At 37.9% G+C, this 23,222-nt stretch overlaps 1 protein-coding gene across 1 annotated transcript in view; it reads right to left on the reverse strand.

Annotated features, from left to right (window-relative positions):
* The window catches only part of LOC124594714 (cilia- and flagella-associated protein 57), a 287,883-nt gene that overhangs the window by 18,313 nt on the left and 246,348 nt on the right, over positions 1–23,222 (reverse strand). The window contains exons 13-14 of the mRNA XM_047133082.1: positions 17,297–17,486; positions 1,685–1,828 (exon numbers count right to left, since the gene is read on the reverse strand). Of these exons, the coding sequence (XP_046989038.1) occupies positions 1,685–1,828; positions 17,297–17,486 (334 nt within the window). The remainder of the gene's footprint in view (positions 1–1,684; positions 1,829–17,296; positions 17,487–23,222) is intronic.

Genomic DNA, 23,222 nt, shown 5'->3' on the forward strand with positions numbered 1-23,222 from the left:
GGTTTCAAGGGAGAGGGTAAGGAGTCATTCCAATCCTGGGAGCGGAAAGACTTACCTTTGGGGGAAAAAAGGACAGGTATACACTTGCACACACGCACATATCCATCCACACATACAGACACAAGCAGACATATTTAAAGACCCTGTGGGGGTGTTGTGAGGGTGACATGGTATTAGAAGGGGGAAAGTGTAACATGAGGTGAAATGAAAATGAAAATAAAAATATATGGGGAGAGATAAAGGTGAACCGGAAAGTAACTGGAGATCTGGAATGAAAAAAGGCGAAAGGTGTTGGTTACAGCTGGGCTATGTTGGACTTGGGTTGGTAGACAGCGATGTGCATAAAGGTTAGGTGGTTGTGTTGCCGCCAAAACACGTTAAAGGACGGAGAAATTCGGGAAAATTTCGAAAAAACTGCGTGTAGTATATTAAAAGGAGTGGGATTGTGGTGGCAGATTATGAAAATGTGGCTAACAATTGTCTGACGAAGAAATAATGGCGTTAAAACCTGTGGGAAGCGGCTAAAAATAATCAGTGATGTGGGAAAAACGGAAATGGAAATAAAGCGAAAGTTATTAGAACTGGCCGAAATGGTTGTTTAAAAGGTGAAAGGAGCTGTTTGTGAACTATAAACGGTGGATATTATAGCGGCGGTAGTGCTGAAAGCGGCAAAAAAATTTTTTTGGTTATGGTTTGGAAGTGGGTTACGTATTATTGAGTATATATATAGGCGGGATAAAATAGTATAGCAGATTACGGTAAAAAGGAGAAGGTGAATACAAAGTGAAACTACTGGCAAAAACAGAAAGAGGAAAATAAGATGACAGAAAAGATTTCGAAATGCAACAGTGACAATAACAAACGTAATTGTTGGATTCAAATTAATGATATCAATATAATAGAAGGAAACATTCCACATGGGAAAAAATTATATATAAAAACAAAGATGAGGTGACTTACCGAACGAAAGCGCTGGCAGGTCGATAGACACACAAACAAACACAAACATACACACAAAATTCAAGCTTTCGCAACACACTGTTGCCTCATCAGGAAAGAGGGAAGGAGAGGGGAAGACGAAAGGAAGTGGGTTTCAAGGGAGAGGGTAAGGAGTCATTCCAATCCCGGGAGCGGAAAGACTTACCTTTGGGGGAAAAAAGGACAGGTATACACTTGCACACACGCACATATCCATCCACACATACAGACACAAGCAGACATATTTAATATCTGCTTGTGTCTGTATGTGTGGATGGATATGTGCGCGTGTGCAAGTGTATACCTGTCCTTTTTTCCCCCAAAGGTAAGTCTTTCCGCTCCCGGGATTGGAATGACTCCTTACCCTCTCCCTTGAAACCCACTTCCTTTCGTCTTCCCCTCTCCTTCCCTCTTTCCTGATGAGGCAACAGTGTGTTGCGAAAGCTTGAATTTTGTGTGTATGTTTGTGTTTGTTTGTGTGTCTATCGACCTGCCAGCGCTTTCGTTCGGTAAGTCACCTCATCTTTGTTTTTATATATAATAGCTCATATATATTTACACTTGACACTGCATGCATACAGAATGAAGTATAACAAAGAACTGACTAAAGTAAAGTTAAGATGGAGACTTGACAGAGCACTTAGAGTTCGCAGATATTAAGTTTTGTCGTGAATGCAAACTATGGACGCCACATTTTTTTACTTACTTGTCTTATTTGCTCCATTCTAGATTTTATCTCATTGTCCTTTATAGGAAGCTCATTCTTCAGCTCTTCAATTCCATAATTTAGAATAGAATTAATTTTTTCTAGTTCCTGTTTGTCCCGAGTAAGTGTGTATAGTTGTTTTTCCTGTTAAAAATTTAGGGAAATAATAAGAAAATTACATCAGTTACTCCATTTCAATTTTCTACATTATCAAAAGATGTAATAAACTCACTTGTTATAATAACTGTTTCTTTTGTTACTTTTTTATGAAGCTGTTCCCTGAATTTTACATCAATCGTTCAAAGAAAAACTGTCTCTCATAATAATGGTTACATAAAATTAATAAATGTGCAGAAAGTTCAGACAGATTTGATTTGATTTATTAATGGTCCTGTAGATCATACATTTTGTACAGCAAAGCACATCATGATATAGGACAAGTCAATTTGAAAAATTATGTTAAGATGGTATATGACGAGAGATGACAGTAGTGGCACGTAACTCACGTAGCAGATAACTATAGGATATAATAGACAAAATATAAAAAAGGTGATGTGTGAATGAGAGATGATGGTGGTGCATACTGCACATAGCAGAATACGTATAAGAGATACAGACAGAATATAGATAAGATACAATAATGAAATTATCTTATGAGTAACAAACAAAAGTTAAATCATCTTACTAAGTAGAAATATCTACAAGTGAATATACAGCTTAGTACAAGTAATTAAAATATTGTGGTACATAGTTCACACAGCAGAATACATATATGAGATACAGACAGAATATAGATAAGATACAATAATTAAATTATCTTACTAAGTAGAAACATCTACATCTGAATAATCAGCTTATTGCAAGTAATTAAAATTTTGTTTCAAGAAATTCATGTATAGAATAGAAACAGTGATTTAGTAGCAATTCTTTTAATTTAATTCTCATTATTTTTGGTTTTTGCTTGTTTTTATGTCTGTTGGGAGGTGGTTGTATATTTTAATGCCCATACATTTAATCCCATTTGCATATCATTTTGTGTTTTGGGCTATAATTTGTAACTATGTTTTGTTTCTGGTGTCATGTGTGTGGCGGTCTGCATTTCTGTTGAGGGCGTCCAAGTGCTGTACTGTAAAACAAGCTAGCTCCTATATATAGAGGCATGGCAGTGGCAGGATTTTTAGCTGTTGAAATAGTGGTTTACAGTGTTCAGTTTTTTTTACATTTCATTATTCTTACCACTTGTTTTTCTAACTTGAAAATTGTGAGAGAATCAGAGCTCTTTCCCCAGAAGATTAGGCCATAGCTCAAGACAGACTCAGACAGTTCATGGTACACCAGCTTCAAGGTATCTACACTAGCTGTGTCTTTTAATGATCGTAATAGATAGCAGGTTTTACTAAGCTTTTGTGACAATGCCTCAATATGTGGTTTCCAGTTTAGTGTGTTACTGATAGTAAGTCCAAGAAATTTGGTGTCCTGCCTGTTCGTATTGTCATCTTATCCGATAACTATAGCTGCATTGAAGGGGGTTAGATTTTGTCTAGTATGGAAGTTCATACTTACAGTTTATTGAGTATTCATTAGTAGTCTATTTGCTCCAAACCACGATTGTAAATGACAAGTAATTTCATTAACTGCATCTTGCAATGTGTCAACTTTACTGGTTATCATGATATTTGTGTCATCTGCATACAGAAAGGAGCTGGCATTTGGTATGTGTTCTGGGAGATCATTTATGAACAAAATGAAAAGGGCCAAGGACAGATCCCAGAGGGACGCCATTTGTTGTATGTAGTGCCTGAATGTCTCTGATTTTCTTATTTCTACATATTGCTTTCTTTGACTAAGATAGCTATGGAACCAATTGTGGGTTACACCTCTAATCCCATACTTATGGAGTTTCATAAGCAGCAGCTTGTGCTCGACCATGTCATAGGCCTTGGACTGATCAAGAAAGAAATGCATACAGAGCATGTGTGGTGAACCTTTTTTTTCTGAAATCTGTTCTGGGAAGATGTGATTATGTTGTTAGAATTTAAACATATTTCTAATCTAGTTAACATACAGTATTCAAATATATTTGAGAAGGCAAATAGTATAGCAATTGGCCTATAGTCTGTCATGTCCGTTTTCTCTTCCTTCTTGTAGAGAGGTATAATTTTAGCAAGTGTTAGCTGGTTTGGAAATGTTCCACCAAGAAATGAGGTATTTATGATATTTTACAGGGGTCCACTGATGTAATTTGAACACTTATGAAGTAAGAAGCAGGGTAACAGATCATGCCATGCAGAATAAATCTTTTTTACTCTTTTTTTAATAATATCTTCAATGTCATGCAGTGTTGTAGGAGATAGGAAAAAGGAGTTCAAAGGAGTATTATTTGAGACAAGAGTGCGAAGTGTTTGGAGAGTTAGTCAGGAGATTTGTGGAAATTTCTGAAAAATAGCTGTTGAATTTATTGGCAATTTCATGTGCATTTTCAGTCTTTTGTCCTTCTATATTTAGTGTGATTTTATCCTCTATCCTTAACTTTCTACCAGTCTGTTCATTTACTATACCTCAGGTGGTCTTACATTTGTAGGAAGAGCACTTAATTGTTTTATCATTATGAGCTTTTTTAGTCCATTTGATAACTCTCCTGTATGTGTTTTTGTAATTTTTATAGTATACCTTGAACTCTTTGGATTTGCCACTGTCCAGTTTGCTAAGTCTGTGCAGCAGCCTCATCTTTTCTGATGAAGTTTTAGTACCTTTTGTGGCCCAAGCATTCTGTTTTTGTTAGTGATAGCCTTTGTTTTCTCTGGGAAGTGGCAATTAAAGTAATATTCAAATATCTGCAGAAAATTGTCATATTTTTCATTTGTTGTTGAGGAAGTAAATACACTTTGCCAGTCTTCTTTCTCTAAGCTAAGTACAAAGTTGTGTATGTTGTTATCACTATAACTTCTACATTTAATAACTGTTTCTCCTGTTGGGAGTACATTGAGTGGTGGATTAAAATATATTGTTAGCGCACTGTGCTCTGAAAAACCAACATCTATAATTTTTACAGTGCAATCAGTGCTAGTAGCAACCTGATCAAGACAGCTGTTTAATCTTGTAGGACATATAACTTTCATATTTAAGTTGAATGACATCATTAAATTTACTAATTGAGACTTTCGAGCAGATTCATCAAGGAAATCAATGTTGAGATCACCACATATTATTATATGAGGAAGACTGAAAAGTTACCACTAGGTGATCTATATACACACATTATATACATATTTAGGTCGGCAAGTGCTACCCCAGCTATTTCAATGTCTTTGTCTAAGGAAAACACTTCACAGGGATGGAAAAGTTCACAGCTAATGCTATTTCTTATGTATATACAAGTTCCACCACCTTTGTAATTTTTCCTAGAATAGTGGTGGACTAATCTGAAGTTTTGATTATACTGATAACGTAATTCTGACTCTTTTAGCCAGTGTTCACTAATACACTGTAAGTGCATGTCTGACAAAACATTAGTATCACTTGTAAGAATTTCAAGTTCACTTACTTTATTTCTCAATCCTTGTACATAGGGATTTTTAGCTAAAAGAGTGGGGAATAATATGATGTAATAGAATCCTCAATAAAACCAACCTGCTTTCAGGGAGTAAAATGTGTTGCATTACTTATTGATTGGCCCTCGTATGTAGTTAATAAAATTTGATAAATCAGTTTCAAGGGTAACACCTGTGTGCAGCAATGGAATAATACAGGGAAATGTTTTCTTTTTGTAATGTAATGTAAGTTTACTGTATTGTTGTCTAATTAAACTAAGATTAAACTGTGGTTTTGCTCATACATGTTTACGCTGGCAACACATGTGTGTGCTGTGCACATGAGTGTATTACGAAAATGGCACAACCACTCAATGGGTAAATTATGAAGGAGAATGTCATGTTCACTGACAATGAAGGCTTTACTAAAATCAAAGAATATGTTACATACATGCTTGTTATTGTCCACTGTTGTTAGTATTTCATTTAAAAGACAAGAATTGCTGACTGGGTTGACTTTCCATCTGTGAAACCCTGTTGTGAGCCATTTATCAGAATTTACAGTGTTTATTTAAGGAGTCTTGTAATCTTCTATGGAACATATTTCTATAATTTTGCTAAAGCAAGAATGAGAGTGAAACTGGACAATAATGATTGATAGAATGACATTTTCACTCTGCAGCGGAGTGTGCGCTGATATGAAACTTCCTGGCAGATTAAAACTGTGTGCCCGACCGAGACTCGAACTCGGGACCTTTGCCTTTCGCGGGCAAGTGCTCTACCAACTGAGCTACCGAAGCACGACTCACGCCCGGTACTCACAGCTTTACTTCTGCCAGTACCTCGTCTCCTACCTTCCAAACTTTACAGAAGCTCTCCTACGAACCTGCAGGACTAGCACTCCTGAAAGAAAGGATATTGCGGAGACATGGCTTAGCCACAGCCTTGGGGATGTTTCCAGAATGACATTTTCACTCTGCAGCGGAGTGTGCGCTGATATGAAACTTCCTGGCAGATAATCTGCCAGGAAGTTTCATATCAGCGCACACTCCGCTGCAGAGTGAAAATGTCATTCTGGAAACATCCCCAAGGCTGTGGCTAAGCCATGTCTCCGCAATATCCTTTCTTTCAGGAGTGCTAGTCCTGCAGGTTCGTAGGAGAGCTTCTGTAAAGTTTGGAAGGTAGGAGACGAGGTACTGGCAGAAGTAAAGCTGTGAGTACCGGGCGTGAGTCGTGCTTCGGTAGCTCAGTTGGTAGAGCACTTGCCCGCGAAAGGCAAAGGTCCCGAGTTCGAGTCTCGGTCGGGCACACAGTTTTAATCTGCCAGGAAGTTTCAATAATGATTGATGTCACATTTGGCACCATTCTTGTGTAGAGGTGTTACTTTTGCTCTTTTTAGTCAATTTGGAAATACACCACTCTCAAATGATGAATTTATTATGTATGCTAGTAGATGTACAATAAATATTGCACTATGTTTGATGATAACATATGGCCCCTCATCAGCACCCATTGAATATTTTTAGAAAATCTTGCTGTAATTTGTAACTTGTCTGGTTACTTTAATTTTATTCCTGTAATTACACATTGGTCTGTCATTTTCTAGCTCTTTTGCTTTTGAAGTAAGTATCTCTCTTCTAGAAAACAGTCACCTTCACTTCATGTTAGGAACTGAGAATTACATGAATCCAAAATGGAGAGCAAGGAAGTTTTCAATAACATAAGGAATATACATCTTGAAATGTAGATTAGACTGGGCATGGAAGCTGGAGATTTTATATCAAGAAATGAATGAACAAAGAATAGTGAGGTCCAAAATGAATCTGACTTTGAGCTAATACAGAGTAGAATACATGGGGTCAGTCAACAGGGATCAATGAAATGATGTTTTTACTGGCCATGAGATTCGGACACATCAGTTGTAGAGACTTTTGAATTATGCTATAAGAGGTAAGGACTTGTAATAATGAATATATTGTCAGATTTCTGTCCTGACAGCCAGGCCAACAGTCCATGTACAAAACTAATATTTTAGATCTCCTGGCTACAAACTGATCTGATCTTTCTGAAAGTGTCACCAATAAGGTCGGGGTTAGTGATCAGCGACAATTATTACTAAAGGCAGAAAATTCATCAAGGAATCTAGTAGAGGATGTGTTTCATAGAACTGGTAAGCTGTCTCCAATAACCTAAATAGGAGATCAAGTAACATTTACCTCTGATCTGAAAAATCTGGAACAGCTATGGTTAATGTGCAAAGTCATAATACACTGTGATCTAGATAAAGACATATCAAGAAAGGTAATACAAGAAAACAAAAGCTGACCTTTATTTAATGATACCATTAGAATAATTTTACAAAACAGATGTTTCAATATTATGAAAAGAAAGTTGCTATTCACCATATATAGCAGAGATGCTGAGTTGCAGGTAGGCAAGCCAAAAAGACTGTCACTTTTTCTTTCTGTTGTACCTTTCTGCGACTCATCATCTCTGCTATATGGTGAGTAGCAACTTTCTGTTTCAGAATTTGTTACGTTCCATCCTGGATTTTTCATTGTTTGAAAAGAGGTATTTCTACACTCACTATGAAAGAGAAAATTCACAGAATACAACTCATGTATAGCCTTTCCACAGTCAGATTTTTGTGAAAGTTCTGTCAGAAAATCTTAGAAAATTCTGGTCAAATGTATAGTCAATGAATGGATCCAAAACTCCAATTCAGATCTTGGTGGTCAGTCCACTGCTGAAAGAGAAGGCAGCCCACAAATATTACATTCCATATTTAAAAATGTATTTACATGTGAGGACATTACCATACCAACATTTGATAACTACAAATACACACAGATTAGAAATCTTGATATAAACACCTGAAGTGTTTGAACACAATTAGAAGTAAACAATGCACTATTCTCTGATGGAATTCCAATTAGATTTCACACTGAATACAAGGTAGAACTAGCCCCTTTCCTAACTCATATTCACATCTACTTACATACTCTACAAACTGCCAAGAAGCACATAGCAGAGGTTACTTCTCATTGTACACATATCAGGTTTTCTCCCAGTTCTATTCACATGTGGAGTGCAGGAAGAAAGGCTGTTTACATGCCTCTGTGTGGACTGTAATTAGTCTGATATTGTGTATACAGTCAGCATGGGAGTAATACATAGGGAGCTGTAGCATATTCCTCCATGCCTCACTTTGACTGCCAGTCCTATTAGTTGGTGAGATGTAAAAATTGCAGTAGACCACTGATCCCATCATTTCACAGAGTATGATTTCTCCCATATTTAAATTTAATGCTATATTGACAGGCTTTGTCTGTTTTCATTGTGTAGTGAGGGACAGATAATGCATAATGGAAATGTAGTTTCTGAATCAGCCAGTATATCGCATTATTGCATGGAATCAAGTTGATGGAGAGCAGCAGCTGTTCATTCAGTAAGTGAAGAAAGGAAAGACATGACTTCACCTTTTCTTATGGACAATATTTTTTTTGTGAACTGAAGCAAGATTACGTTGACAATGACAGTAAGAGTGATGATACTGATGGCCCATAAAATGATATCATAGAACTACAGCTGGAGGAGGAACAATATAGCTTCACAAGTAACAGATCAACAACAGATCTAATTTTCAGCACCTGCATGTTGATGGAAAACTACTGGGAGAAAGGCAAGAACCTGGTTATTGTATCCCTGGATATAGAAAAAGCCCATGATACTGTTATAAGAGATAAGATCTAGGAATGCCCGAGGAGAAAGAATGTGCCTGAAGGAACAATAATAAAAATTCAGATGTTGTACAAAGACTGTGACAGCTGTGTACAAACTAGAGGAGGATGATCAACATGGTTTGAGACAAAGAGCAGAGTTCAGCAAGGAAGTGCACTGTCCCCACTACTATTCATCACTGTTGTGGATACTGTAATGAAGAACATCAAGGAGAAGTCAGTTGAACTGAGTGCATTTGCCTGTGCTGATGACATCCCGATATGGGATGAAACTGAAGAGGAAGTACAGATCAGACTCGATGAATGGAAATCTCAGTTCCAGAAATATAACCTCAACATCAGCAAGACCAATACAGTGGTGATGGCAGTCAACAGAGATGGACAAGCAGCAAGTGTAAAACTAGGAGACCACAAACTAGAGTGTGTGGACAGTTTTCCTTATCTTAGAAGTGTAATCTCCAGTGATAATTTGGTCAGAAATGAAATCACCAACAGAGTGCAAAAAGGCCTAAATTCTATCAACAAGTAAGATCACTTTTATGGGATAACTTGATTCCAAAACCGGCGAAACTGATGATGTTTAAGCTATTTTATACCAATATTGACCTATGGTATTGAAACATGTACCCTAACAAAAAGAGAATCATCAATTCTGCAAGCATCAGAGATGAAATTTCTTAGATCCACCATCCAGAAGACCAAGTTGGACAAGTTAAGGAATGTGGTGAGGAATGAAGCCAGAATAAAGAAATCTCTATTAGATCAAATTGATGCATCTGGACTTCGATGGTATGGGCATGTTATGAGAATGGAGCCAATTAGAACAGCCAAAATAAATTTGGAAAGATAGGTGGATGGGAAAAGACCTCAAGGAAGACCTTGAACTTGATGGATGGACTTGTTTAACGCTGGTCTAGAGACTAGAGGACGGACAGTGGATGATGTTCTCCGTGAACAGATGTATTTAAAAAAAATGGCTCTGAGCACTATGGGACTTAACATCTGAGGTCATCAGTCCCCTAGAACTTAGAACTACTTAAACCTAACTAACCTAAGGACATCACACACATCCATGCCCGAGGCAGGATTCAAACCTGCGACCGTAGCGGTCACGCGATTCCAGACTGAAGCACCTAGTACCGCTCAGCCACACCGGCCAGCAGATGTATTTAGACATGACAAAGTGGAAGAGGCACATTACCAGTACCTGGGAAACTGGAACTGTTAAATGATGATGATGATGATGATGAAGATGATCGTGACCTTGTACAGTGGCATCAAACTTTAAATAACTTAAAACAATTTTTGAAAAACTTTTTTTAAACTTAAAAATGTATCTTATTTTCTTCATATCTGATGATAATAGAGGTCAGGCCGCATGCAGCACCACACCAAAGTTTCCTCTCCCATGTCCAACTTGTCACCACCAGTATAGTAAGGGTTGCCACTGCTGGTGCTTGGTACAATGTCCTGTCCCATCCCTAAATATGGCTACAACTTGTCTTTAAAAAATTTGTAATAATTTCTATGCATAAAATCACTTTGCTTATTATGCAGTTTTTCTGGAGTTTTCATCTGGTGGGCATAAATTTCCAGTTTCTCCAGCACATTCAGAAAAAAATCTTTTTGAGCTCAGTGTAGCACATCCACTTCTAACCTCATGTTTACTGTTTCTTGTGTGTGCTCCAAACACAGTCCAGTTAGATACTACGAATACAATGTTCCCTGTATCAGATCTCAAAATATCACCCAGCCTGACCCACATAATAGTTATCACAGTTCACATATTTGATCTTGTATACCCTGTTTTGCTTCGTTGTGGCTGGTTTATTCCTTAACTCATGCACCATTTGCCCTTAATTTTGAAATGCCATCAAAATGTTTATGGTAAGAATTTAGCACTTCTCCCTGACAGCCACCTATTGTATGTCAAACTGACAAACTTCCTCTTAACTTTATTCTCCTTACTGACATAACTTATACCAGTAAACCCATCTTCAATTTTAGTAAACATATGCATGACATTTTGCATTCTATATTCGTTAGCTGTTGCTACTTTTTTGGTAATGCCTAATTCTCTTTGTAGCTTGTCTCACATTAGTGGCACTCTAAGTGCTCTGTTACACACTGCATAAAAATATACTGTCATGTGCAGGGTGCAGAGTGGTGTGAGGTGGGTTCTGTAATGCTAGCTCAGCATGAATCCTGTCTAAAGACACTGAAAATGTGCCTTCCTCCCTCCCTTCTTACTGTAAAATCTAGAAAGTTAATCACTCCCATCTGCTCCATTTCTAATTTGAATTGCATTTTTGGATGCCACTTGTTTAATATGTTTGTCATTCTCACTACTACCTCTTTCCTTCCTCTGAACAGCAGAATAGTCTCATCAATGTACCCTCTGTAATAAATCACATTCTCTTTACTTCCCAGAAAAATGTTGAATAATTTGTTCTCATAGTCATTCACAAAAATTGTAATTACCCAAGAGGCAATTTTCCCTGGGTAGACCATTTTGCATAAAATCTTATCAGTGAATATGAAAGAATTAAAACACAACATGAACTCTGGCATCTGCAAAAGTTCAAAGATTTCACCCATGTTCTTTGGTATGTTTTTCATCATAATATTCCTAGCAATTTTTAAAGTTTCTGAAATTGGTATTTTACTGAAGTGGTTCATGTCTAACAAGGCACCCTTTTACCATAAGTTGAAATCTGGATATGGATTCCAATGAGTTTACATAGTCAAAAATAGTGTGTCTTTTCCAAGTGAAATAAAGCAATTCCAGGGGAGGCCATCCTGGCCTCGGCAAACATTGTGAACCTGAATTTCAGAAACTTTAAAAATTATTGGGAATAACCAAATAAAAAACATGTCAATGAGCATGGGTAAAATCTTTAAACTTTTGGAGATGTAAGAATTCACTTCAGCTTTTAATTGTTTTATCTTCAGTTATAAGGTCATAACATTATGGATATGGTAGTTTTACAAACTGTTCACACAATATTTCAACATTAAACATCTATAGACAGAATTCTTAAAGCCTTAGGCCCTTTCCAGAAAATCTTTCCTGAATCCATTTCCCCCCCTCACCCTACGACACCCTGCACACCAACTTCTACATGCTCCCCAAAATTCACAAACCCCACAATCCTGGATGCCCCTATGTGGCCAGTTATTGCACCCCTACTGAAAGAATTTCGGCACTCATTGACTAACACCTCCAACCAATTGCCCATAATCTAGGCTTCCACGTCAAAGGCATCAACCACTGCCTTCACTGACTCCCAAATATCCTCAACCCGTTACCTCCTGGATCCCTCTTAGCCGGCCGTGGTGGTCTAGCAGTTCTAGGCGCTCAGTCCGGAACCGCGTGACTGCTATGGTCGCAGGTATGAATCCTGCCTTGGGCATGGATGTGTGTGATGTCCTTAGGTTAGTTAGGTTTAAGTAGTTCTAAGTTCTATGGGACTGATGACCACAGATGTTAAGTCCCATAGTGCTCAGAGCCATTCGAACCATTTAATCCCTCTTGTCAACATTGATGCCATCTCTCTATACACCAGCATCCCTCATGTCCATAGTCTTACTGCTATTGAACACTACCTTTCCCAACATTCTTCAGGCTCCAGAGCCACTACTTCATTCCTCTTACACCTTACTAACTTTATCCTAACCTACAAGTACTTCTCATATGGAGGAATGTATATAAACAAATCTGTGGCATAACCAAGACCACCCACATGGCACCCTGCTATGCCAACCTTTTCATGGGCCATCTAGAGAACAGCTTCCTAGTCTCCCAAAACACCACACCCCTAATCTGGTTCAGGTTCATTGATGATATCATCATGATCTAGAGCCAGGGTCTTTATGCGGTCATCCTCAACGCAGCATGCCATCTTCCTGGTTGTTGACCTCCTCTTATCTGATGGCTCCATCTGCTCCTCTGTCCATGTTGAACCCTCCAACCACCAATAGCACCTGCATTTTGACAGCTGTCATCCCTTCCATGCCAAAAAATCCGTCCCATATAGCCTGGATCCCTTGTTCAGTATGCTGAGGGCCTCACAAAGGCCTTCATAGACAAACACTATACCCTAGACCGAGTCCACAAACAGATCTCCCATGCCACTTCACCTCAAAACCCCAATCTTCCCACCACCCCCAAAAACCAGCCACAAAGGAGTGCCCTACATCACCCAGTTCCATCCCGGACTGGAACAACTGAACAACATTCTTCGCCAGGGCTTTGACTAATAATTATCATGCCCTAAAATGATGGACATCCAACCTGAGATACTTCCCACTCCTCATAAAGTAGCGTTCTGGTGCCCACCCAACCTCCACAACATCCTAGCCCATACCTATTCCACTCCCATCCCCACTCCCCAATTTTGTTTTGGGGTAGCTCTTACCACTCTCAAAGGATACTTTTGGTTCAGAAACTGGCATTCAGGCAATAAGTGGTGTAAGTTCAAGAACCTCTTGTCAACCCCTGTTCATTAGAGTGGATATTCTGGCATTGGCCTCTCAATATATATATAGTCTTTATTGTTGTTTCTTATTAACAATATCAACTTATTCCCAAGAATTAGTGGATTTCACTCAGTTAATACTAGGCAGAAATCTTATCTGCATTTGAATCGCACTTCCTTGACTCGTGTGCAGAAAGGTGTGCAGTATACTGCTGCATACATTTTCAATAAGCTACCACAAGAATTCAAAAATCTTAATGGTAATCAATGCACTTTAAAATTGAAAATGAAGATTTTTCCTATAGGGCCACTACTTCTATTCCACTGAGGAGTTCCTTGAAAAATTAAGCTGATTCCTGTGTTATATTGCTGATTGCATTTGCATAAGCTTATGACTTCCCTCTTTTTGGGTTCATAACATTTTTTATTTTATCTGTTATTACTTTCATGCTGTAATTTCATGTACTGACACGTTCCATGACCATGGAGATTTGTTCCTCAGTTTGGTCCTATGGAACTAGATGTGTAAAACATGTAAAAAGGTGTAAAAATTATTGGGTGATAGTGAGGGGTGTGTCAAATTTAGTCATTCTTCTAACAAACAAAGCTTAACTTGTGTTATTGCATTATGTTGTGTACGTTACAGGCCACAAATTGTATTTTGTTGAATCTATTGAGGGAAGTCTGTGGCATGTGGTAAAAAGTCAAATATGAGATTGTAAAGTGTAATATAATATAATGACTTAATTTGATGAAATATTATAAAATTCCAGTGCTAATATATATTATATCCTAGTATACTACATTGAGAGTCCTACAAATATTCTCTTCAGTAGTATGGAAGACCTCCCCCCATGAACCATGGACCTTGTCGTTGGTGGGGAGGCTCACGTGCCTCAACGATACAGATTGCCATACTGTAGGTGCAACCACAATGGAAGGGTATCTGTTGAGAGGCCAGACAAACGTGTGGTTCCTGAAGAGGGGCAGCAGCCTTTTCAGTAGTTGCAGGGGCAACAGTCTGGATGATTGACTGATCTGGCCTTGTAACACTAACCAAAACAGCCTTGCTGTTGTGGTACTGCGAACGGCTGAAAGCAAGGGTAAACTACAGCTGTAATTTTTCCCGAGGGCATGCAGCTTTACTGTATGGTTAAATGATGATGGCATCCTCATGAGTAAAATATTCCAGAGGTAAAATAGCCCCCCATTCGGATCTCCAGGCGGGGACTACTCAAGAGAACGTCATTATCACGAGAAAGAAAAGTGGCATTCTACGGATCGGAGCATGGAATGTCAGATCCCTTAATCAGGCAGGTAGGTTAGAAAATTTAAAAAGGGAAATGGATAGGTTAAAGTTAGATATAGTGAGAATTAGTGAAGTTCGGTGGCAGGAGGAACAAGACTTCTGGTCAGGTGAATACAGGGTTATAAATACAAAATCAAATAGGGGTAATGCAGGAGTAGGTTTAATAATGAATAAAAAATAGGAGTACGAGTAAGCTATTACAAACAGCATAGTGAACATATTATAGTGGTCAAGATAGACACGAAGCACCTTTCACCCTCCTCAACCTCTCTAGTTCATCCTTAGCATATTGTAACTGCACCTGAAGGGCACATATCTTATGTTACTGCTCCTGTATCAACTTATTTCTGTGACAGATTCTACATTTCCATGAGAGGATATAACTAGAATGCTCACTGGCTTCCCCACTGTGTTCCTCCAATAAAAATACTTTGAACAAATCTCACACCATAACTTGCTACTCACAAACATACAACAAAGCCCACACTTCTCACTCATGGTAAAATTTTAACAGTTACTGAAGAAACTAAACGTCTACATTACCCAAGTTCAATTACAACAGTAGAACTATTTAAAGAACTAACAATAGTGATCCTGAATATTGCTCTCCACTAAGATAGCAACTACTTTTATTAATATTACTAAGCCAAAGCTAATACTAATACCACAAAAACTTCACACAATTTCTTATCTAAAACCAAAAATTCAAGTGGCCACAAAATTAAACACAGTGGACAAAAGTTTTACTGAAATATTGCAGTGCAAACATCAGCTGAAAACTACCATACTAAATTTGATAAATGACTTCATCACACAAACAACTCTGAAAAACATAGTGGGCAGAAGTTTCCAAAAGTTTATTAAACTGCACCAGAAACAGCATGAGACCCCATTGAAAACTACTAAATTTAATAACTGAATAATAGTGCACAAACAACTTTGTAGAACTGAACTTAATAACTGCTACAGTTCCTCCTGCTTGGCATGAAACACACTGCTAATATTTGGATGAACGATTGGAAACTACTAAATTTGATATTTGAATACAGTGCATAAACAACTTTGTCAGTACTTAGCTTTGACCTCACATAGTCAAAAATGTTATATCTTGTAGACATACTAATGCTATGCAACAAGCTATTTCCTTTCTCAGAAAAGTTTCAGGACAGTTTTTTTAGTAGATTTTTTTAGTACGTTGCATTTACCAAGTAATGATGCTAGCTCATATCAAAGCAGACCCCTTGGCTATCTATATACAGTTGCCAATGTTTCTGAAGGTCTTGGAAGCAAGCAGGGAAGTCTTTAACTGCAATGCTTGTAAGCTCATTTGTCACAGCCCATTGGATGTTCGTGATATCTTGATGAGGCTTTCCTTTCAGTCACCTTTTCACTGTCAGAACAAGAAAAAATTGCAAGGCAAGAGGTCGAGCGAATATGGAGGATGTGGGATGGCAATAACAGAATTTCTGGCTAGATGCTCAGTAACAGATGAAGCTGTTTGGGGTCTTCCATGGTTATACAGTAAGAACCAATCCTGAGAATGCCACATATCAAGGCTTTGATATCGAATTGCTTGTTGCATACATTTAAAGACTTTGATGTAAGGAATTTGTTTCACTGTTTGACATGGGTGAACAAGTTAATGGTCAACTAATCCTTTACTATCAAAGAATGTGATCAATATTATCTTTGTTCTTGAAGGTTGTCTTTTGACTTTTTTCAAGGCTGGTGATACATGACTCTGCCATTCAGCACCTTGATACTTTGTACGAGAGTCATATTGGTAGTGCAAACTTTCATTATAATCTTTGATGGAAATGTGGGATCATGTCTAGCTCTATCCAATAATTCTTTTGAAATTCTCTGTCTTTCCTCTTTCTGTTTATCTGCTAGTGTGTGACAGATGAGTTTCGCATTAAGTTTCCAGTTCAGTAAATTTTCATGTAAAATCTTATGACACACATCAGAATTCAAATTAAGTTCTTGTGATATTGCATGCACAGTTACATGATGGTCTTCTTGCTATATGTGCTTCACACACTCCACATTTGCATTAAAATGTGCTGTAGATGGACAACTGGCTCTGGGAGCATCTTGCACTGAATCTCTGCTTTCACAAAACCTTTTGTGCCACTCAAAAACGTGGCTTCTTGAAAGTGCCTCAGTTGTGTATGTTTCCTTAATCATTGTCCATGTTTCAGTAGGGGTTTTTCCAAGCTTGACACAGAACTTAATGTTCACCCTTTGCTCTTAACTGGCATCCATTATGTCACCATAACTAATGCACCAAGAACCCAAACAGTGAGATGCTAAGCACAGCCCTGCTTTGCACAGAAACATGGCCAATTTCATTTCAAGGATGCATACATACCAGGCAACATAAAAACATTTGCTCCTTTTTAGTATTTCAAACTAAGACATTAAAAATCCTGTCCTTGAACTTTTCTGACAAAGGGAGTATATCATTTTTAAAAGCGACAAAGGATGTTACCAACTTTGGAAGTTCAATAACTGTGGCAAAGTTTGTTTGCATATTTTCTGATCAAAGTTATTACCTTCTCTGCAAGACTAATATCTCTTTCAGCAATTTCAGTTTTTATATCAACAATGTCTTTTTCGAACAATTCTATCATTTCCTTGAATGTTTTTTGTTCATTTTGCATTTTCTGGATCTGACATCTGTACTCATCAACATCCTTTTCAACACTGCTTGAAAAATTGTGACAAATCAGATTTATAAAGAAACTAAAAAGTAAGTACATTAATTAATTAATATATATACAATTTATATTTATTACAATGCAGCATGTTTGAGTACAGTTATTATAAGAAAACATTATAACGTAAAATTTCACTGGCTGACAAATTACAACACAATTAGAGGTTCACCCAACGTCTGAGTAAGAACAAGGTCGCCCATACAATAGTCTGTAGGAGGGGAAGGGGGAGGGGGGGGGGAGCACTAGACCTGGGGGTATGGACTATTTTTAATATTTTGGGAGATCAATGGTGACTTCTGAGTAGCCACAAAAAGCTCCATTTACGACCTAGTTAAAAACCTAAATAGAAAAAGAAACATGTCACTACATTATTTTTTTTTTCTTTGTCTGAGAGTTGCATGGGAGAAGAGGGGGGGGGGGGGGTCTTTCCCTCCAAGCATTAGTGCCTTTCAGGATTGCCAGGTATCTCAAAATCTGAACAAAACAAAACATAGGCCTAAAATTCAAGATACAGCATAACAAAGCACTACATTTTATCTTATTGATCTTCATGCTGCAGGCTTTTAAATGGACATAAATCACCTTCACCATTAATTCAGCTTCTAATGTAGCCATTGAAAAATGTTTTCCCATCGATAAGTCCATATGAGGCTGAAAATTCTTTCTGGAGCAACATTGGAATGAGGTATAGACAATGTAAAACGTACATTCCTGAAGTGGTTTTCACAGTTTTTGTAATGGCAGAAATATTTCAGCCACTAAGCTTAAAAAAGTTTTACTCTTCTTCCTTGAGACAGATGTTTAGTAGTACAAATTCTTCAAACATTGACTCCTCAGCTACACAAAGTTCATATTGAGAAGTCACTTCATGAATGCTGAAACTGAGAATTGTTTTCCTGTTCCTGAAAATGGTTTGAAAGCTTTATATGTGCTCTCTTCAAAGTCAAATCATTTGTCGAGATAGTCTTCATTATGCTGCAAGTAACTGGCTACTTTTCTTTTGAATATATTATGTGATCATCATTTACTGAGTTCAAAATGGCTGACAATGCCACACAACCATAAAACTCATCTTCATTCCTTTGTTCCAGAGCGGATTTATATTATAAAATAAGACAGTGTATCATCAAATTGACTTTTTGCATTTAATGATGCAAAATAACCACCAATGATCATTATAAAGCCCAGATAGGCCAAAGATAATTCATCTTAAAAAAAAGTCTGTATATATCTTATTGTGCACTCATGTGAGAACAAGTACGATTTGATTGGTTCAAAGTTTTTCACTATTTGCACTATGGGCAGACTGAAAGATAGCCAGCATGTTTTTATGTGTTCTAAAATCTCATGGTATTCAGTGTCCATCTAAGGAAAAATTTCTTTAGTTCACTGACTGTTTTTGCAGACTGATGGAATTGATTATATGCACTGGCACAAAAAAAATTGCTACACCTCTTTACAGGTTTCCAATTCACTAGACATTCATTGTTGCAATAGCTTACATAGTGTACATTAAATGATTACAATTACAGATCAATAGCACAAGAGGTTCTGAGGTACCAGGTATCAACAATGCTGAAACACCCATATTAGTACATGGTGAAAACGTCCATAGGTGACAATGCAGGCACTGAATCTGGAATCCAGTTAGTTGAACAGGTAGTGAATACTGTCCTGGTATATGTTTTTCCACATGTGCTCAACCCTTTTACATAGTTCTGTAAGAAGTGCTGCTTAATATATCACACAAGTCTCTTCTCATCTTGGAGACAAGTCTAGAGATTATGCTGGCCAGGGAAATTTCTGCACATCTTGCAGAGCATGGTGAGTTTCACAAACAGTGTAGGGTGAGCACCACCTTCCTCTTGCAAGAATGGCAAAAGAATGGGTCTAACAACATTCTATATGTAGTGAGCACTGGTTAGCAACCCTTCCAGAAACCCCAAAAGTGAATGAGAATTGTAGCTTATCGCACCCCAGACCATAAGGCCTGTGATGGGGCCAGTGTGTCTTTGATGAACACACTCTACGAGACAGGCTCACCGAGACCATGTTGTATGCACAAAAGACCATCACTTGTGTGCAAGCGAATCTGCTTTCATTGCTGAAGACCACAGTGTACCATTCCATCTTCCAAGTGATCCTCTCACAGCACCAGTCTGGCCATGCTTGTTGATGCTGTGGCATGAGTGGAAGAAGGGCTAGAGATGTGTGTACCTCTATTCCCACTGCAGTTCGTGTTGACACATCTGGGCTCACAAGCCCTCTTGTCTGTGCTGTGGTAGCTGTACAGTCTGCCACTGCTGCCCATATGATATAACAATCCTGGCAGGTGTCTGTGCTGCTCTGACATCCAGAACCTCATCTACAGGTGTGAGAATGTTCACATGATCACTGATACCGACATCATTGTACAACTGACAAAGCACATCCAACTTGTGCGGCAATTCTCTGAAAGGACCATCCTGCGACTCAGAAAGCCAGAGTTTGACCCCTTTCAAACTCACTCAGTTGGCTGTAGGAAGCATGAGTGCACCTCTGTTGTATGGTTGTCTGCTTGCTTCACACGTTTTTAAGTGGAGACCGTAATATTGTCCATACTACTGTGACCTGAATTTTTACGAATCCAACAAGGTCTAAACAGGAGTTGGGTTTGCAACTGGAAATGCAGGACAGTCCCACCTAAATTAGGATACTTTGTGACCCTGGTGATTTTGTGCTACAATGGCACAAAAAATTTAAATTAAAATGAATTTGACTTCATTATTGGCACAAAATCAGTATTTTATGAAACGTAACCTGACTGCATTGAGCAGTGAATAATGATATACTGTGGAACTGGAGAACATTGGATGTGTACCTAAAAGATTGTCTGCATTATGTTGGATGACTGTGATGTACTAGATGCTAACTGAACTAGTCTCAATTTCTTTCATCAGTAACCTCTTCTCTGAATGGTCAGATTGCATAGAAAGCAGAGTCAGTCATCTTATGAAGATAGACACAAAATTATCATGAACATGAATACTGGTGTTGGCTTATTTAGATATGGATGCTCTTAAAGAATAGCCATAGTTCCTAACAGTTAAGATTACAGATGGTATGCAGATACCTATGAAGAACTACCCTAAATATGAAAATGTTGTGACTCGTCAATCATTCAAAGCGCCGCCGCGCAATTACGTGTGTCCTCTACGTGCGGCGCTGTCTGCCAGCCATGCAGCAGCTGCGCCACCTAAGCGGCCAGCCGAGCAGCGGCTGCTAGACTGGGACTCAGTGCTCATTCGAATGCTAATGTGTACACATGTCTTGCTTGTCAACTTACTCTGTGACTTATATGTGTTGTGTCGTTCTGGAATATATGTGTTAAACTTGACGTTATAACAGAAAATCCTCATGTCATAATTGCCACATACAACCATTCACTTGTAATCACTATGACTTTACTCTGTCCCCGTATGAGCATTTATACAACAATAAGAGACATGAACATTTTACATTTTTATCCTAATTTGATTTCTGTCCATCTTAATACCAAAGGAATTTATAGCACAGCAGAATTTCAAGCATTTGTCCACAGAAAAATTTCTGTTGTATTAAGATGCTCTAAGTTCACAGGATGTTTAAAAATGTCCTTTATTCTTGCAAGAGATAAACAACACACCTGGAGAAAATTACTTGTTGACATGTGGGCCTTTCTACTCAGTCGTGCATAATTATTCTTTGTGGATTTCTCTATAATTAGTCCTCTGTCTCTGATGCTATTGTCAAGAAAAGCACTTACAACTGTATCCTAGATCTACAACTCATTTCAAGGTCTTACTGGCATTGGAGAAGATTAGTGATTCTATGGACTGTGAACAGTACAAAAAGTGAAGTGGAGTCCTATTATTCCTCATGGCTATTGTATTATGTTAAAGTATAGCAAGTGGCATTGATAAACAGATGCATGACATGTACACTGAACAACATTCACAGTGCCATACTTAATCTAAAAAAAATGTTATACAGGTTGTCAGTGACTTACAGACATAATATAATCTCATATACAGACATAATGTATGTACAGACATAATATAATTTTGTCAAGGTCAAGAAATTATGGTAGGCCTCATACGGCTTGTGCACCTGATATTGAGGAGTAGGTGTTGTAATGAGCAGAAGATGATACCAAAATAAGTGTGCAAAGAATGGGAGCTGCTGAAGGGATAACTCATAACATAGTCAATTCTGCACGAGCAGTTATTCTATTCATATCAATTACAGTCTGTGAAAGGTCTCATATCATAAGACCAACATGCAAGATTGTAGATCTGTGCACTGCATTTTATTTTCAGATGGGGTGTCATACATTAAATTACCAGAAGAAATTTGCAGAGAAAAATTCAAATCCTCAAGTGATCATGTAAGCAGGGCCTCAGTTTATTAACATAGAGGGAAGACATCAGGATCACTTTATTATTTATGTGTGAGCAGAACTTCTAAGTAACAGGCTCATAGGGTCATATATTTTATCAGATAAACTGGCTATTAGCATCATGCACTGTACTAGGTAAATTAAAAAGTTCTGTTGATCATCAGTTTCAGTCTGACAAATTACCCATGTGCATCATCACATTTTCTGGGGCTCGTATGACAGGTTTTATACAAATGCACACACATATTTATTGAGAGATGGATTGACTGATGAGGGGTAGTAGCATGGTCTCCCCAATCCCTTGACCATAATCCCTTAGATTTCTGCCTACAGGGACATTTAAAAGCATAAGTGAATTTCATCTCCAACTGCAAATGGCAGCTCCAATGTTTGCCAGGTGTGTCTGCATGGGTTCATTATTCTTTGAGAAGAAAGGCTGAAGGATGTCTGAAATTGAAATGGTGACCACAATGAACATGTCCCATAGTGCCAATGGACAGATGGATACTATAGGAAAGAATGGTTTGTATTTCAACAAGTATGTGCTTCCAGGCATATGTTCGCAGGACTTTTTTTTCTAGTTTTGAGTGTCACTATTTCATGTAGGAATTTGGATGCTCTTTTTAAACAGCCTGTGTATATTCAGAATGAGTTTTTGTTGTGGACAACTAATGCTGAAAGACCTGAATGTTTCTGTACTGTTCTTCACACAAACCAACATTTATGGACCTGCAGTTCACAATCAAGAAGTTGGAAGAAAATACTTCTAGGCAATTCTTAAGTAAAATGATCATGTTGTAAAGATTACACTAAATTGCTCCATATAAATGAAGTATATTGATCAAAAATTGCTTCAAGAGTTTCAGTAATAAAACAACTTAAAGATGACCATAACTGTGGAAACACTGTAGTTCCCCTGGACTTGTCCAGCAGAGCTACTTGATAAATTCCTTATGTATATCCACTGCACACTTTCAACAGGGAAAGGATCTCTCTGATATGACTGTGTGTTCATTTCAGTGTGAGGCTGTGAGGCTGCACTTTCCAGACACAGGCAATTTCCTGGGGTTGTTTCTATAATCAAACAAGTTTTGACATTAATTATTGATGAAACAATTGATCAAACCCCAGAGAGGAATTTTTATCTGGTGTGCAGACAAAGTTTCTATGCACCAAAAATGCACTGTACATATGTATGTATATTAAAATAACCTCAATTCACCACTGGGGTGTTAACTGCAATTTCTGCTAATTTGTTACTTTGAGTATTAGAATGAGCAAAGGATCCATCCATCACACAGCTCATGTATTGAGACGTTGGCAGGCATATAAATGACACTGAAA

The sequence above is a fragment of the Schistocerca americana genome, chromosome 2, assembly GCF_021461395.2.
Source record: "Schistocerca americana isolate TAMUIC-IGC-003095 chromosome 2, iqSchAmer2.1, whole genome shotgun sequence".
In the NCBI taxonomy this organism is placed as follows: Eukaryota; Metazoa; Arthropoda; class Insecta; order Orthoptera; family Acrididae; genus Schistocerca; species Schistocerca americana.